Genomic DNA, 17,912 nt, shown 5'->3' with positions numbered 1-17,912 from the left:
GCCAGGGTGGCTCAGCGGTTTAGCGCCGCCTTCAGCCCAGGGCGTGGTCCTGGAGACCCGGGATTGAGTCCCGCGTCGGGCTCCCTGCCTGGAGCCTGCTTCTCCCTCTGCCTGTGTCTCTGCCTCTCTCTCTCTCTCTCTCTCTCTCTCTCTCTCTCTCTCTCTCTCTCTGTGTCTCTCATGAATAAATAAAACCTTTAAAAAAATAGACACAGTTGCTGCCTACATGGAATCTACAACTGACCGAGCGCTTAAACCACATTGTTTAGGCACTGATAATACAACCATCAGAAAAATCCCTGCCAATAAATAAATAAACATTTTTTTAAAAAAAGAAAAATCCCTGCCTTATGGGGGGGGGGCCGATGGGTGACAATCTACAAAAAAGGAACGAAAAAAGTGAATGTGTTAGATTTTAACACAGTAATCGAGCAAGTGTAAAACTGCAGCTGGGCCAAGGAGGAATCCAGGGCGTAGTCACATAGTGACAGGGACTGAGTAAACTTCCAAAGGTTAAAGGGCGGGCGCTGGGGGAGCCCAGCGAGAGACCCGGGCAGAAGACTGTCCTTCGGTGGGAGGAGCCGGGCTTGGGGGGCAGAGAGCTAGGGTTGCAGACTTGAGTGACCTTCCAGCCAGCCTCCAGGTGCTCCTGCGTCTTCCGACCTGACAAAGCCGTAGGGTGCTTTCAGCGAATTGCTGAGCGGGACGTGCAGGGCGCGAGGCCTGGCATTAAGAAGGCCCCCGGTCAAGAGTAGTCAAACCCCAAAGCAAGTGGAGGCCTGGGTGGCACAGGTTAAGGGGCCTCCCCACCCCCACCCCGGGCCCCACCGCAGGTGTGGGTGCTCGCGTCCCCCGCCCGCCGGAACGCCCGCGGGTTCGGGCGCAACGGCTCGGGAACCGCCGGCGGCCGCGTCCACAGCGCCGCCAGCCCGGCCGGAGCAGCGTGGGACCCCGGCGCTGGCACTCGCGCCCCCGCCGGGCCCCGGTGGAGCCGCGGCCGCAGGTTAGAGCCGGGCGTCCGTCGCCCGCCAGCCCAGGCGCTTCGAGAGCGCTCCGCGTGTGTGACCTGAATGAATGACCCCAGTCCGGGGAAAGCTCATTTCTCGGGGGCATCGTCTCTACTAGTCAAAGGACTAGAGGCAACGCTTGCGATTTGCAACCGAATCCTTTCAGACGCATTGGTCTGCTTTGTACTGGGGCTGCAGCCCGAGCCTCTCCTTACCACCCCGCCGTCTCCTCCTGAAGCCCGACTGCCCAGGCCCGCCTTCTACTTCCAGACCTCACTGCTCTGTTCATTTTCTTCCTTCGGATTGAGCCTCCCACGCCCACCTGCCTCGGCTCCTATCTCTTCCTCTTGACTCCTATCAACGTATCAGTGGCCCCCTTGGAAGCCTTTCCAACATCCCTACCCCAGAAATGAGTTTATCTCCAACACACCCCACTGATAATAGTCTCACCAAGTCGCATTAGAAGTAGTTGTTTATGTGTCTGATGGTCAGCTCCTTAGGGGCTGTCAACTTATTATTCATCCCCAGCCACCAGATAGAGAGACTGAAGGATATTTGAAAGCAATGCACCTCGCTTGTGCCGTTGCTGTATTCCAAATACATTCCCTATAAGAACATGAGGTGGTAACAGGCAAATGGCTGTTGTTTCTGATGGAATTACAAATGCTTATTTGAAATTTTGGAAGCGAATTTTACCTTACCATGATTGTAGAGGATAGAGGAAAGATGATGATATGAGGGAAAAGATATTATTGCAACTAAACTGAGGTTCAGGATTTCATATCTATCAGGTCAATAATCAGAAAATTGGGTTCTGTTTAAGTGTTTTATTCTTGGCTTTTTAAGATACTTTTAACACATTATGTAAATGAATAGAGGGATGGCTAGATAAGCATGGGTAGTATGGGGGACATAGGGGATAGGTCAAAAGTGCCTGTTTTAAACAATGCCACCAAATTTAGCACAGAAAGACTGACCAAGTAAAGATAATTGGCTACATTTACAGTGGTCCTCATATTTTACTGCCAGAATCACCAGGAGGGCTTTTTAAACCAACTGCTGGCCCATCCTCAGAGTCTCTGATAAATTAGGTCTTGCTAGGTGGGGCCTGAGAATCTGAATTTCTAACATGTTCCCAGATGATGCTGATGCTATTTGCATGGGCACCAAGTGTGGACTACAAAGATTAAAATAATTTGTTAGTAGTGAAGCCTGATGCCCAAAATCACATTTGTAGACTATGAAAATGAAATCTTAAAAACTTCAGACCCACCGAAATATTTTGTAATGTCAGGAAGCATCAGAGAATTGTTTTATTTTATGTTATGTTGTTTTATTGTAAGAGATAGAGAGTACACTCACACCGGACAGATAGGGTCAGAGAAGGAATCTCAAGCAGGCTTCATGCCCAGCAGGAGCCCAACAGGTGGAGCTGAAATCAAGAGTCAGAGTCTTAACCAACTGAGCTACCCAGGGGCCCCCAGGGACTTGTTTTCTAAGTGGACACTTACCTTCAAGATTTTAGGTAGAGCTTAGCATGTTGTTGATCGTGCTATATACAGAGGCCCATCACACCGATACCTTCAGGAGTCAGTAACAGACACCCCCTCGAATTGTGTCTCAGCCAAAAGGTCATTATCCCGTCAGTGTAGTTTGAAAACTTTTTCTAAAATGCACTGCTTTCTCCACACCAAACTGCATCTGCCTCCTGTAAATAGGAGTTTCCTATCATACTTTGTCACAAGTGCCCTGCTAGTAAATGAAAATGAAGCACTAGGGATTCTAGGAAATCCACAAAGACATAATGGAACTGGACAAACTCCAGAAATGACATACTCCAGACAATAACCACCACCACCACCACAACAAAAAAAACAACCCATAAGGAAATCATGTGTTTTACCTCGCTGCCTTTAGCCAGTCATGTGATGAACCCTGTAAGACAGCTTTCCTGCTGTCCCAGCTCTGCTAACCATCCTCACTGAGGTTCCTCCCACGAGTTATGACTTGATTACTTTTGCCCTAAACTATAGTAATAGTAGTGGCCTCCAATTAGACTTTTTGCTTCAGTCTCTCCTGTCTGATAGAACTTTTCTCTGATAGTGGAAATGATTTATACCTACACTGTTCAGCATGATAGCCTCTGCCACATGTGGCTGGTGAGCACTTGATATGTAACTAGCTCAACTGAAGAATTTTTTATTTTATTTTATTTTAATGAAATTAAATTTAAATAGCCACAGGTAGCCAGTGGCTACCATACTGGACACTATACCTTTAGAGCATACCACTGACACAATTCATTTCCCAAAGCACTTCCCTGTGCATATTACTAGTCCTGCTCAAGCACTTTATTTTTTTTTTCATCATGAGAAGTGTACTATTTAATCCCCACCCCCTATTTCACCTATCTCCCTACTTCCCCCCCCCCCCAGTAGCCCTCTCCCCCAGGCAGAGGGAGAAGCAGGGTTCCCTGCGGGGAACCTGATGTGGGACTTGATTCCAAGACCCCGAGATCCTGAGCCAAAGGCAGATGCTCAACCAATGAGCGTCCCTGCTCGTATATTTTCTTTCTTAAATTCCACATATGAGGGCAGCCTGGGTGGCTCAGCAGTTTAGCACTGCCTTCAGCCCAGGGCATGGTCCTGGGGACCCGGGATCAAGTCCCACGTCGGGCTCCCTGCATGGAGCCTGCTTCTCCCTCTGCCTGTGTCTCTGCCTCTCTATATCTGTTTCTCGAATAAATAAATAATATCTTTTAAAAAATTCCACATATGAGTGAGACATATCGTCTTTCTCTAACTTCTTTCACTTAGCATGATACTCTCTAGCTCCATCCATGTTGTTGCAAATGGTAAGATTCCATTCTTTTTTTATGGCTGAGTTATATTCCATTATATATATATATACCACATCTTTACCCATTCATCTATTGATGGACAATTGGGCTGCTTCCATAGTTTGGCTATTGTAAATAGTGCTGCAGTAAACATAGGGGTGCATGTATCCCTTTGAATTCTCCCTCTGCCTATGTCTCTGCCTCTCTCTCTGTGTCTCTCATGAGTAAATAAATAAAACCCTTAAAAATTTAAAAAAACAAACAAAGGAAAAAAGAGAGAGACAACCAAGAAAAAGACTCTTAACTATAGAGAACAAACGAATGACTACTGGAGGAGGTAGGGAGATAGGTGAAGTAGGGGATGGGATTAAAGGGGTGCATGTTATTCTGGCAGTAAGTGCCCAGTAACACAATTACTGGATTGTAGCATAGTTTTATGTTTAATTTTCTGAGGAATCTCCATACTGTTTTTCACAGCAGCTGTACCAGTTTGCATTTCTATCAATAGTGCAAGAAGGCTCCTTTTTCTCCACATCCTTACCAACACTTGTTTCTTGTGTTTGTAATTGTAGCCATTCTGACAGGTGTGAGTTGATAACTCATTGTGGTTTGGGTTTGCATTTCTCTGATGATGAGTAATGTGGAGCATCTTTTCATGTGTCTGTTGGCCAACTGAATGTTTTCTTTGGAGAAATATCCATGTCTTCTCATTTTTTAATGATTTATCTTTGGGGTATTGAGTTGTATCTGTTCTTTATATATTTTGGATACTAACCTTTTATTAGATATGTTATTTACAAATATCTTCTCCCATTCTGTAGGTTGCCTTTTAATTTTGTTGATTGTTTCGCTGTCCAGAAATTTTTTATTTTGATGCAGTCCCAATAATTTACTTTTGCTTTTATTTCCCTTGCCTCAGGAGACATATCCAGAAAAAAAATATAAATGATGTAGATTGAAGGTAATAAAATGAAATCTTACTTCCTGTAAGTGAAATAGTGGGATGTAATGCCTCCAAAGGGCATGACACCAGAAAATATAAATACCTTAGCCTGGAAAGAAAATTAGAGAAAGTCTTGGGGGATAAACTGTAATTTGTGATGGGAGAAGATGGGGGTATTTTGTGTCTTTGACAGCAAGGCTCTTGGTACAGAGATCACACACTGATGGTCCACGGGCTGAATTGGCCTGCAGAGGGGTTTTGTTAGATATGTTCTGTGTTTAAAAAAAAAAAAATGGGTAAAGTAATTGGCAACATTTCAAAGTGAGAGGACTTCAGATAAAAATCTGCAATTGTTGCTCACCTTGAAAATGATCAGACCTGGCCAGGCTGAGCCCCACATGACCCATGCCAGCCATTGCTGGAGCATAGGAACTATCCACACTGCTCCCTCTGTGCCCTGAGGTGTATATGCTGCCTGCTTCGTGCCAACCCTGCCTTGGTGCCACTTTCAGAAACAAAATGCTGAATTCCAAACCCTGGATCCAACCCAGGATGGCTGGGGTTTTTTTGTTTTTGTTTTTCTTAGTAATCTCAGTATGGGATCCCTGGGTGGCGCAGCGGTTTAGCACCTGCCTTCGGCCCAGGGCGCGATCCTGGAGACCCGGGCTCGAATCCCACGTCGGGCTCCCGGTGCATGGAGCCTGCTTCTCCCTCTGCCTATGTCTCTGTGTGTGTGTGTGTGTGTGTGTGTGTGTGTGTGTGTGACTATCATAAATAAATAAAAATTTAAAAAAAATAATCTCAGTATAATTGGCAGGTTGATTAGGCTCTCTCAGTTGCCAGGGAAAGATATATTCTTGGGACACCTGTGTGGCTCAGCAGTAGAGTGTCTGCCTTTTGCTCAGGGCATGATCCAGGAGTTCTGGGATCAAGTCCCACATTGGGCTTCCTGCATGAAACCTACTTCTCCTTCTGCCTCTCTCTGTGTCTTTCATGAACAAATAAATAAAATATTTTTTTAAAAAAAGATATATTCTAGCAACGGAAGCTTATTGTAGGATTACATGGGCAAAGTAAGGAAGACTGGATGAATATTCCTGTGGGTGGGAGAAGAAAAGGAAAAATATTACTTGTTTTAATGTGCATTTCTGTTTTTCTGAGAAACACAGAAATTACTAATCCTCCTAAGTGATACATTGTAAAATATCTCTTTCATCCTCTTCTACATCCCCCAATCACATTCTCGTTTTATTAAATTTGTGATCTTCAGTTCATAGGTACTATACAACACACGACTACTACTCAGTGCTTTGAGGGTAAAAATACAACCTATGACTATGGCCCAGTTAACTTTTCAAAAACCTTGGTTTTATCACCTATAAAATGGGGGTAATAGCACTAGGATTGTCCTGGAAATTATATGAAATAACTCATGAAAAAAATCAAGTGCAATGTTTGGTATATAGTAAGTGCTCTATAATTATTGGTGATGATGATGATGATGATAATGATGATACATGATCATTCTGAAGGAAAACAGAGTTGCTGATACATTAAACTTGTTTTCAGCCTCACCTATAAAAGAACTACTTGGGTAATCTACAAATTTTGAGTGTTTACCTAGTTATCTTATAGCTATATAATATATAGATATACTTTTCTGCATTTATGTGGGAGCAGTTTAGAGCTTATGCTTTTTTTATTGTTCAGAAATATAGATGAGGGGCACCTGGATGGCTCCGTCAGTTAAGGGTCTGATTCTTGATTTTGGCTCAGGTCATGACCTCAGGGTCATGGGATCAAGCGCCGAACCAGGCTCACACTCAGCAAGTAGTATGCTTGGGAGTCCTTCTCCCTGTTCTCTCTCTCTCTCTCTCTCTCTCTCTCTCTCTCTCTCTCTCTCAAATAAATAAATATATAAAGAAATAAAGTATTTAAAAAAAATACCCATAGGTGATCAAGAATGATTATACTGGAACACCTGGGTGGCTCAGTGGTTTAGCACCTGCCTTCGGCCCAAGGCAAGATCCTGGAGTCTCAGGATCAAATCCCACATCGGGCTCCCTGCATGGAGCCTGCTTCCTCTGCCTGTGTCTCTGCCTCTCTCTTTCTGTGACTCTCATGAATAAATAAATAAAATCTTTAAAAAAATGATTATACTTTCTCCCAGAAATGGATCTATAGCCATCTTCAGTAACTCCTCATTTTCTTAAAAGAGCAGGATAATATAGACTTTTAAAACTTAATGTGACCCTTAGAGGCCATGTGTTCATTCATGTTATTTTATGCATGAAACTGAAGGAAACTGAAACCCAGTTTCTGAGACACTTGCCTCTAATCATATAAACTAGTTAGAAAAACAGCCAGGGCTGGAACTCCAGGCTCCTGATAGCCTGTGCAAAGTTTTCTCTGCTGTGCCCTGGTGCCACTAGCTGGGTACTCGACAATCATTCAAGAAATATTCATTGAGGGCTTGCTATGTGTCAGACAGTATTCTGGCACCTGGGGATACAGCCACGAACAAAGTCCTGCCTCTTGGGAAACAGACAACAGACAGACAAATATTGAATCAGGTCCTGACAGGTGCTATGAAGAAAAGGAAGGGATAAAAGGAAGAAGATACTATATTAACCACTTAATCTTTACTGTTTTCAGTGAAAATTGAAGGTTATACTGACTTTTACCTCTTAAATCATTTCCCCTACAACATAGCAACATAACTGAATATAAAGAAAACTAGATTTCCTAGCAAGACACTTGGGTTCTAGTCCCGACCCTAATTATTAAACAGCCAAGGAAGGCTATTTAAACTTTTGGGTTTCTCCATTTGGAAAATGAGAATAATACACACTTTGCATTTTTTATACAATGGTTTTGAGTATAAAATTGTACAAGAGAAAGTTTTTTAAAACAGTAATGTGTTGAGATGCCTGGGTGGCTCAGCGGTTTAGCACCTGCCTTCAGCCCAGGGCATGATCCTGGAGACCCAGGATCGAGTCCCACATTGGGCTCCCTGTGTGGAGCCTCCTTCTCCCTCTGCCTGTGTCTCTTCCTCTCTCTATCTTTTTGTGTCTCTCATGAATAAATAAATAAAATCTTATTAAAAAAAAGTAATGTGTTATGTAAATGTAAGATATCATTATATATGTAAATTTAATTTCCATAAAAATGTACCAAGAATCTAGATTTTTTAAATTTGTTTTTTGTTTAAAAAATATATAAAATAAATTGTTTTTTGTTTTAACTCTTCCCACTCAACCAGGAATGATGCAACCAGAGAGGAGTGCCCAGAGTTTTGGCTATAAATATAGGCAAAATTCTTTCACATATGATGTCAAGCGAGATGTGTACAATGAGGAGACCTTTCAACAGGAACACAGAAGGAAGAGTATTTCCTCTGGGAACTTGGACATCGACATTACCACCTTCAGACATCATGTCCAGTGCCGGTGGGTGTGTGGGGTCATTCAGCAACTTTCATGCTGGCAGCAGCAAAACCCTGCTTTACTCCTTCAGTACCTACTTCTGTCTTCCTCTTTTGAATTCCTGTCATCAGGACCCTTATTTTCCTGTGTAATTTTTTGTCAGTTGTTTGTTTGTTTATGGTTTGTCCTGTAGCATCCTGTTGATTATAAATTTCTTGGGCATAAAGACCTCAGATGTCCCCAACAGCATCTGGGAATAACAATGAATAATAATAATAATGATTAACTATTGTTTCCAGTCTTCCAACAGCCACAGCCTGTGACAGCCACAGTGACTGGGTAGGTCCCACAGTTCAGGGGCTCTTCACCTGTTTTTTTTTTGTGCTATGAACCTTTGAGCAGTCTGATAAAGCTTATGAACATCTTTTCAGAAATTCTTTTTTTACTTAAAAAAATTGTGGTAAAATAGATACAACCGAAGATTGGCCATTTTAACCGTTTGAAATGTACAAATCTACAGCATTCAGAACATTTCATGATGTTGTGCAACCATCACCACTGCTTTCAAAACTTTTTCATCACCTCAAACAGAAACTTTGTACCCATTAAGCAATAATTCCCCATTTTCCCCCACCCCTAGCCCCTGGTAACCTCTCCTCTAGGTTCTATCTCTATGCCTAAATAAATAAAATCTTTAAAAAAAAGAAACTATCATGAAATCTAAGATTATGAAGATTTTCCTCTGTTTTCTTTTAAGAGTTTTCTAGATTTAGCTCTTAAATTTAGATTCTTGATTGATTTTGAGTTGATTTTGTATATGGTATAAAGTAAGGGTCTGACTTGATTCTTTCCATATGGAGATCCCATTTTCCCAGCACAATTTGTTGAAGAGACAGTTCTTTCCTCATTAAGTGGTCTTGGCCAGAATATTTTTAATGCATAAAATACATAGGATTATAAAGGAAATCAGTTAGGTTGAAATATAGTTCTCAAAATATTTTTTTAAAATATTACAATTATGTTATTTAATAATGTGAATCTAGTAGCTACCATAATTTCAAGGTAATTGAAAATAAATGATATCTTAAGATCTCTGCAACAATCTTAATATAATATGAACATATTGTGATTTCTATTGGTGACAAAGTCAGGTTCTGCTGATACTTTCAGTGGTTTGTTGTAATATTCATCACTGGTGGAAATGCTAAATTTCACTTAGGGGTAGTGAAAATAAAGGTATAATTTTTCCTAAGTTCACATACCTACAAATTCTATCTATAGACCCCATGGGGGTCCATAGACCTCATTGAGGACCCCTTTGACCTACCTCATTATACAAACCCCTAATTATTCAAGTTGTCCTCACTCACACTTGAGATTTATCAATCTCTCTCATCCCTTAATTTATCACTGTGGTTGGCATGTTTTGGATGACAAGACAAGAAGGCCTCCATACCATCCTATTGTAGACCTTCTTTCTCTGACACATTCTCCTTTGTCCATATCCTGCCTTTTGTCTTGGAGACCCTCCCCAGTCCTACATCACTACTCTCATTTTCTCTACTCCAGATGGCTCAGAAGTCATATGTCAAAGAGGGGGCTTGGGGGCACATTGGCTTTGTCTCTACACAAGAAGAGTCTTTTCCTGACTTTTAATTCATCATAAAAAGGTACTACCAAAGAAATTTTAGCCTAACTCCCTTCCACCTGCCCTATGCTTGGACACTTAAATCTGATCAATTCTGCCTCCTAATGGGCTTTTCTAGCAGTTCTTTTTTTTTTTTTTTAAGATTTTATTTATTCATTCATGAGACACACAGAGAGGCAGAGCCCAGGCAGAGGGAGAAGCAGGCTCCATGTAGGGAGCCCAATGTGGGACTCCATCCTAGAACTCCGGGATCACACCCTGAGCTGAAGGCAGACACTCTACAGCTGAGCCACCCAGGCATCCCTTATTCCTTATTTGTAAAACATACAGTTTTATCCACTTCTGGATTTTTAACATGAAAGGTAGCACAACTCTGTGGCTAAGAACAAGACTCAGAAGCCAGATTACTTGGTCTTGAATCCCAGTTCTGCTGCTTCCCAACTGCGTGACTTGAAGTAAGCTATCCAACCCTACCTTGCCTCAGTTTCCTCATCTGTAAAAATGGGGATGATACTAGTATCTACTTGATTGTGAGGATTTAAGGAGTATTTGTAAGGCACCTAGCAAATAAAAAACACTATATACATGAGTGTTTTAGTTAAAAAATCTTTGAACTCCATCTCTTCTTTTTTTTTTTTTTTAGATTTATTTATTTATTTGAGAGAAAGAGAGCAAGTTGGGGGGAGGGGCCGAGGGAGAGAATCTTCAGGTAGACTCTGCTCTGAGCCTGACAGAGGGCTCCATCTCATGACCCATGGATCATGACCTGAGCTGAAACCAAGAGTCAGACACTCAACTGACTGAGCCACCCAAGTGCCCCCACCACCTCTTCTTTGACAGAAAATCTCATCTCTTTCCTCATTTTCTTCCTTTTCATTAGCAACTACAAATACTCCCTTTCTTATCAGAATGCCCCCTGTATTTCCACATAGACTCTTAGATTCCTTGCTGTTATGATGCTTTGAATAAAATCCAGATTCATATCAAAATGCTTATACCGTTCCCCCACTGGATTCAATTCCTATTCCTCTAGTTCTTGCCTTAATATTCTTTTATTTCTAGGGCCTCATCATTCCATGTCCACTGTATTTTTTCCATGCTAAAGATCTTTGATGACTCTGCCTAGGGTGACTTCTGCCCAGTGGCACATGGAGAGAAAGAGAGACTGACCAGATGAAAAACCAAATTGTCCCAGTGACTTGCTCTACTCTCTCCTTTGAGGGTCATAATTGGAGAGACTGTGTACTCACACTGTGTACACCTGCCTAACATTCAGGGACTCTCATAAAATAGCAATGGTCTTTTTCCTGGCTCCCAAACAGAATTTAATAGCTGTCAATATGAACTATGGTGGTAATAGAGTAAATAGAATACTGAAGTAGGCATCAGAAGACCTGGTTTGTAGCCCCAGCTCTGTCAACACTATTTGACCTTGGAAAAATGACATGCTTATTTGGCCTTAATTACCTTAGAGATCATAGTGCTCATAGTTGTGAGAGTCAAACATACATGAAATTCTTTATGAGCACACTTTTTAGCTTTGGATACGCTAAAGTTCTATTTGTTGCTGTAGTCAAATCCCAGTTATTCAATTACAGCTCATAGATGAAAAGCCTTCATATTTTTTGCTTTCAGCCCATACTAAATGTAAATAGCAAAAAGCAACTTAAAACCAAATTAGTTTTACTAGTTGATTGATTAACCAATTGACTGATTGATTAACAATGATTCTGCTGTTTTAGATGATTTGAAGGTTAATGTAGGTTTTCTCAATCTCAGCATCATTAATATTTTGGACTAGAAAATTGTTTCTTGTGGGGGCTGGCCTATGCACTATAGAATGTATAGCAACATCCCTGGCCTCCACCCACTAGATACCAGTAGCACCCTCTCCCTCAATTGTGACACCCAAAAATGTCTCCAGACGTTGCCAAATGTCCCCCAGATAACAAAAATGATTCTGATTGATGTTCACTGGGTTAAAAAATAATAAAGCTTTATTTTGTTGCTTTTTCTTTATATGGCTAACTCCTAAAGCATAGGATTCCAATATCTACATTTTCTATAAATTTCCACATACTACAGATCAAAGCCACATAAAGTTAATGTTCAGTAAAAAAAAAAAAAAAGTATATGGGAATAATGTGGATGTGTTAATTGCCCCTGTCTCCCAACAATGTCACATCTCAAAACACTGTCCTCAAGAGAAAGCAGTAACAGTCCGTTTTTCTACTGGAAAATTGGTAGGTTTAATTCTTTCCAAACATCCCATTTTGTATGCTAGACGATAAGGCTTAGTTCTTGTCATATATACATGAGATTTGGTTCTCAGCCAGAGGTGACTTTGTCCCCCACAGAATATTTGACAATGTTTGGAGACATTTTTGGGCTGTCACAACTAGGGGAGGGAGTGCTATTGACATCTGGTGGGTGAAGGCCAGGGATGCTGCTAAACATCCCACAATGCATACGACAGCCCCACAACAAAGAATTATCTCATCCACTATGTCAAAATATCAATAGTGCTAACAAGAAACTCTGTTGTATGGGAAGAATTATGCACCGTGCCTTTTCTTGGTATGTGGGTTTTTTATCCTTGGAAAATCTAATCAAATCTCTGTTCTTCTTTCTCACAGCTGTTCATGGCACAAATTCCTGAGATGCATACTAACGATCTTTCCTTTCCTGGAGTGGGTGTGTTTGTATCGGTTCAAGGATTGGCTTATTGGAGACTTACTTGCTGGTATAAGTGTTGGCTGTGTGCAAGTTCCCCAAGGTAAGGAAGCCTTTTCACCCACAATTTATCAGACATTGTCTGTTTATCCAGAGTAAACAATTACCTGTGTTAGAGGAATAGAAAAAATAGGTGCATTCCAATCACATTACTACCATTTATTCCCTTATCTGCCATATTACTAACTCTTCCAGGGTGGTTCCAAAAGATTCAGTTAGCTTTGGAGCACCCTGATGGCTCAGTTGGTTAAGCATCCAATTCTAGGTTTCAGCTCAGGTCATGATCTCAGGGTCTTGGGATCAATCCCATGTTGGGGCTTTGCTCTCAGTTGAGAGTCTGCTTGAGATTCTCACTCTCTTTCTCTCCCTCTGCCCCTCTCCTGCTCTCTTTCTCTCTCTCTCTCACTCTCTCTCTCTCTCTCAAATAAATAAAGTACATCTTTAAAAAAAAGACTCAGTTAGTTTATATAGAATACTTTTAAGATACTTGGATTGCCCATTCAAGCATTGGTCTTTTTTTGCTTAATTAGTCATTTAATATTCACACAACTACAATAGTCCTCACTTGGCATTGGTTATACTTAGACAGGTAAAGAATAGGAAACACAGCATGCTAGCATCTCTTCAGTAAGTTACACACACAGCAGTCCAGGGGCCACTCTTTGGTCTTCCAAGTGGCAGTTCAGATAGAAGACAACAAAATCAAACAGACAGAGGTACAGGAGCTAATTGGGCTTTAGAAGCCTCATTTCCTGAATAGGAACCAACATCTCTTGTAATTCTCATAACTGTTGTTTTCAGAGTCCCACAAATGGCATGCCCAATTACAAGAGTTATCGTGCTCAGAAAAGCTCAAAGCCAATGATTCCCACTGGATATTTAGCCTTCATTCACAATCTTCTTGGTCCACGTACAGAATAATCAGGCATTTTTACCATAACCAATGTTGGCTGGTAACACAGCTGACATTTCACCGTTACCAGATTCCCAAAGGAAGAGCTAGAAAGTTAATCCAACACCAAATTTATCCACAGAGAAGGAGAAAAGATTTTATTAATCCTTTACTTACAGTAGTTTGCAATTCCCTACTAGTATTTAAGCACTGTTTCTCTATCCTTCTGGGGCCAGTCAGGCAGGTATGAAAGTAAAAAAGAGGCCAAACAAAGGGTCAAGTGGTAGCTAACATCCAACTCTGGCACAAGGCTGTTAGTTGGAGAAAAGGGATCCCTTTTTAAGAGCTACAGTAAAAATTGACTTTGTTTTTTCCTTTTGGTGTTCAATTCTACAAATTTGTACACATGTATGGATTTATGTTACCACCACAAAATGAAGAAACAGAACAGTTCTGTCAGCCCCAAAACACTCTTGTACCATTCATTTTAGTCCCATCCTCCCCTGGCAACCACTGATCTGTACTCTATTACCACAGTTCTGCCTTTTTGAGACTATCATCTGAATGGACTCATATAATATATAACTGTCAAAGGCTGGCTTCCTCAATTCAGCACGATGTCTTTGAAATTAGTGGAAATTGTAATATGCATCAATAGCTTTATTGCTGAATAGATTGTCCATTGCATGGCTGTGGATGAGAAACCAGAGTTTCTCATTCACATGTTGGTAGACATTTCATGTCTAGTTTTTGTCCCAAATAAAGTTTCTATGAACATTCCAGTACAGGTTTTTATGAAAACATAGTTTTCATTTCTCTAAGGTAAATACCCAGGAGTGGTATTGCTGGTCATATGGTAGGTATGTGTTTATAAGAAACTACCAAACTGTTTTCCAGAGTGGCTGTGCCTACCATTGTTCATTCCTACCAACAATGTATGAGGATTTTAGTTCCTCCACACCCTTCGCTTGATGTTGACTGTATTTTTAAACTAAACTTCCTATTTTGAAATAATTATAGATTCACAAGAGGTGACGGGTGGCACTGTCAGTTAAGTATCTGACTCTTATTTTCAGTGCAGGGCATGATCTCAAGGTCATGAGATAGACCCTGCATCGGGCTCCAAGCTCAGCAAGGAGTCTGCTTGAGATTACCTCTCTCCCTCTCCTTCTGCCTCCTCTTCTCCCCACTTGTACTCTCTTTCTCTTGCTCACTCTCACTCTCTCTATAAAACAAATCTCTAAACAATATATAGATTCACATGCATTTGAAAGAAACTGCAGAGAGATTCCTTGTATCCTTTCTCCACTTTCCCAAATGGCAACATCTTACAAGACTACAGTTCAATCCCACAACCAGGGTATTAACATTGATATAGTCAAGATATAGAACATTTCCACCACTACAAGGGATCCATCATGTCGCCTTTTTATATTACCCCCACTTGCCTCTTGCTCTTATTTCCTCCTTAACCCTGGCAACCACTCATCTGTTCTTCATGTCTAGAATGTTGTCATTTCAAGAAAGTTATATAAAATAGAGTCATATAGTTTGGAACTCTTTGAGATTGCCTTTTTTTTTTCACTCATCTTAATTCTCTGAAGATTCATCTAGGTTTTTGTCTGTATCAATAGTTTTTCCTTTTTATTGCTGAGTGGTATTCCATGCTATGGATACACCATAGTTTATTTAAACATAAACACCCTTAAAGTATGTCTGGATTGTTTTCAGGCTTTGGCTATTACAAATATAGCTGCTGGTATCCCTGGGTGGCTCAGCAGTTTAGTGCCTGCCTTCGGCCTAGGGCACGATCCTGGAGTCCCAGGATCGAGTCCCATATCGGGCTCCCTGCATGGAGCCTGCTTCTCCCTCTGTCTGTGTCTCTGCCTGTGTGTGTGTGTGTGTGTGTGTGTGTGTGTGTGTGTCTCATGAAAAAATAAATAAAATCTTAAAACAAAACAAAACAAAAAAACAAATATAGCTGCTATGAACATTTGTGTGTAGGTTAACGAACATAGTATTCATTTCTCTGGGATAAATGTCCAGGAGCACAATAGTGAGATTATAGAATAGTTATATCTTTAGATTTTTAAGAAACTGCCAACCTCTGTTCTAGAATGGTTGTATCATTTTATATTCCCACCAGCAATCTATGAGTGATCCAATTGCTCTGCATCCTCACTAACACTTGATGTTGTCACTACTTTTTTTCCTTTTTAGCCATTCTAATAAGGATGTCTGAGATCTCATTGTAGTTTCAGTTTGCATTTTCCTAATGCCTAATGATGTTTAAGATCTCCTATGCCAATTCCCCACTTGAATATTTTAATGAAATAGCTCTTCTTGTCTTTTGTTCATGTTCTAATTGGATTATTTACATTTTCACTGTTGAGTTTCAAGAGTTATTCATGTATTCTAGATATTGGTCCTTTATCTTTTGTGTTTTATAAATATTTTCTTCCAATCTGTAGCCTGTCTTTTCATCCTTTTAACAGAGTATATACAGAGCAAAAGTCTTCATTTTGATGAAGGCTAGATTTTATTGTCTTTTGTAGCCATTCTAAGAGTTATGTAGTGATGTCTCATTGTGGCTTTAATTTGTATTTCCCTAATGGCTAATGAGATTGAACATCTTTTCATGTTCATATTTGCTATCCTCATAACCTCTTTTTTTTAAAGATATTTACTTATTTGTTACTTGAGAGAGAGAGAGAAAGAGCATGAGCTCTTAGTCATAAGCTGGAGAGGGAGAGGACAGACAGGCAGAGAGAATCTCAAGCAGACTCCACACTGAGCATGGAGCCCCACATGGGGCTCAGTCTCACTATGCTGAGATCATAACCTGAGCCAAAACCAAGAGTCAACCACTCAACTGACTATGCCACCCACCCACCCCTATACTCATCTCACATGCTTTTTAGTGAGATGCTTGTTCAACAACTTTACCCAATTTTTTAATTGGAAAAAAATTTTTGTTTTCCTATTGTTAATTTTTGAGACTTCTTGATATATTCTGGATACAAGTCCTTTGTCAGATAGGTGGTTTGCGAATATTTTCTCTGAGTCTATAGCTTATATTTTCACTCTCTTAATAGTGTATTTGACAGAACAAACAGTTTTAATTTTGATGAAGTCCAATTTATCCTTTTTTTTCCTTTTATGAATTGTGCTTTTCCTATTGTATATAAGAACCTTTCTAATCCCATATCACAAAGATTTTCTTTTATGTTTTCTCCTAAAAGTCCTATAGTTTTATGTTTTACATGTAGATCTATGATCTATTTTGAGTTAATCCTTACATACAGTATGAAGTTTAGGTCAAAGTTTATTTTTTGTTACATATTTAACATCATTTTTAAAGAAGGCTATCGTTCACTGAATGTTTTTACGCTTTTCTCAAAGATCAAATAGACATATTTTTGTGTATTTTGTGGGTCCATTTCTGGACTCTATTCTGTTCCATTGATCTAGTTGTCTATCTCTTTACAAATATCATGTCTTGATTATTGTATTTTTATAGTGAGTCTTAAAATTGGGTAGTGTGATCCTTCCGATTTTGTTCTTTTTCAAAATTGTTTTAGCTATTTTTCTATATAAATTTTATCATCAGCTTGTTTATGCCTACAAAAAAAATCCTACTGAGATATGGATAGCTGTTACATTAACTCCATAGAGCACTTTGGGGATAATTGATATCTTTATGTTGAGTTTCCAACCCATGATCATGGTATATATCTTCATTTACTTTGGCCTTCTTTGATTTCCTTCATTAGCATTTGTATTTCCTTCATTAGCATACAGATCCTGCAAATGTTTTGTTAGAATTATATCTAAGCATTTCATTTTGGAGGAGATACTGATTGTGGTAATTAAAAACAGTTTGTGTTTCCAATTATTCATTGTTTACATATAGAAATACAATTGATCTGTGTGTTCACCTTGCATCCTGCAACTCATTTATTAGTTCTAAGAATCTTCTGTAGATTCCTTGGTATTTACTACATTGATAATCATGTCACCTGCTAATAGGGACAGTTGTGCTTCTTTCTAATCTGAATGACTTTTATGACTTTATCTTGCTTATTGTGCTGGCTAAGACTTCCATTACTATGCTGAATAAGAGTGGTGAGAATAGACATTTTTACCTTGTTCCTGATCTTAGGAGGGAAGGGATTCAATTTTTCACAGTTAAGTATGATGTTAGCTGTAGGATTTTTGTAGATGCTCTTTATTAGGTGGAAGAACTTTCCATCTATTCTAGCTTGCTGAGAATTTTTATCATGAATGGATATTGTATTTTGTCCAATGATTTTTCTATAATATTGACATGACCATGTATTTTTCTATTTAGATTGTTAATATGGTAGATTACATTAATTAATTTTTAAATATTGAACCAGCTTTGCATTCCCAAAATAAAGGAGT

The 17,912-nt window shown here is 40.0% G+C and overlaps 1 protein-coding gene across 1 annotated transcript in view; it reads left to right on the top strand.

The window, feature by feature from the left end:
- Window positions 1–8,053: 8,053 nt before the first annotated feature.
- Window positions 8,054–17,912, top strand: part of SLC26A8 (solute carrier family 26 member 8) — a 74,770-nt gene continuing 64,911 nt past the window's right edge. Inside the window, exons 1-2 of the mRNA XM_055330366.1 lie at window positions 8,054–8,238; window positions 12,499–12,638. Coding sequence (XP_055186341.1) covers window positions 8,054–8,238; window positions 12,499–12,638 — 325 coding nt within the window. The remainder of the gene's footprint in view (window positions 8,239–12,498; window positions 12,639–17,912) is intronic.

This window comes from Nyctereutes procyonoides, unplaced genomic scaffold, assembly GCF_905146905.1.
Source record: "Nyctereutes procyonoides isolate TBG_1078 unplaced genomic scaffold, NYPRO_anot_genome, whole genome shotgun sequence".
Taxonomy (NCBI): domain Eukaryota; kingdom Metazoa; phylum Chordata; class Mammalia; order Carnivora; family Canidae; genus Nyctereutes; species Nyctereutes procyonoides.
Note: the sequence above shows the minus strand (reverse complement) of the source record. Positions and strands in the feature narration are given on the sequence as shown.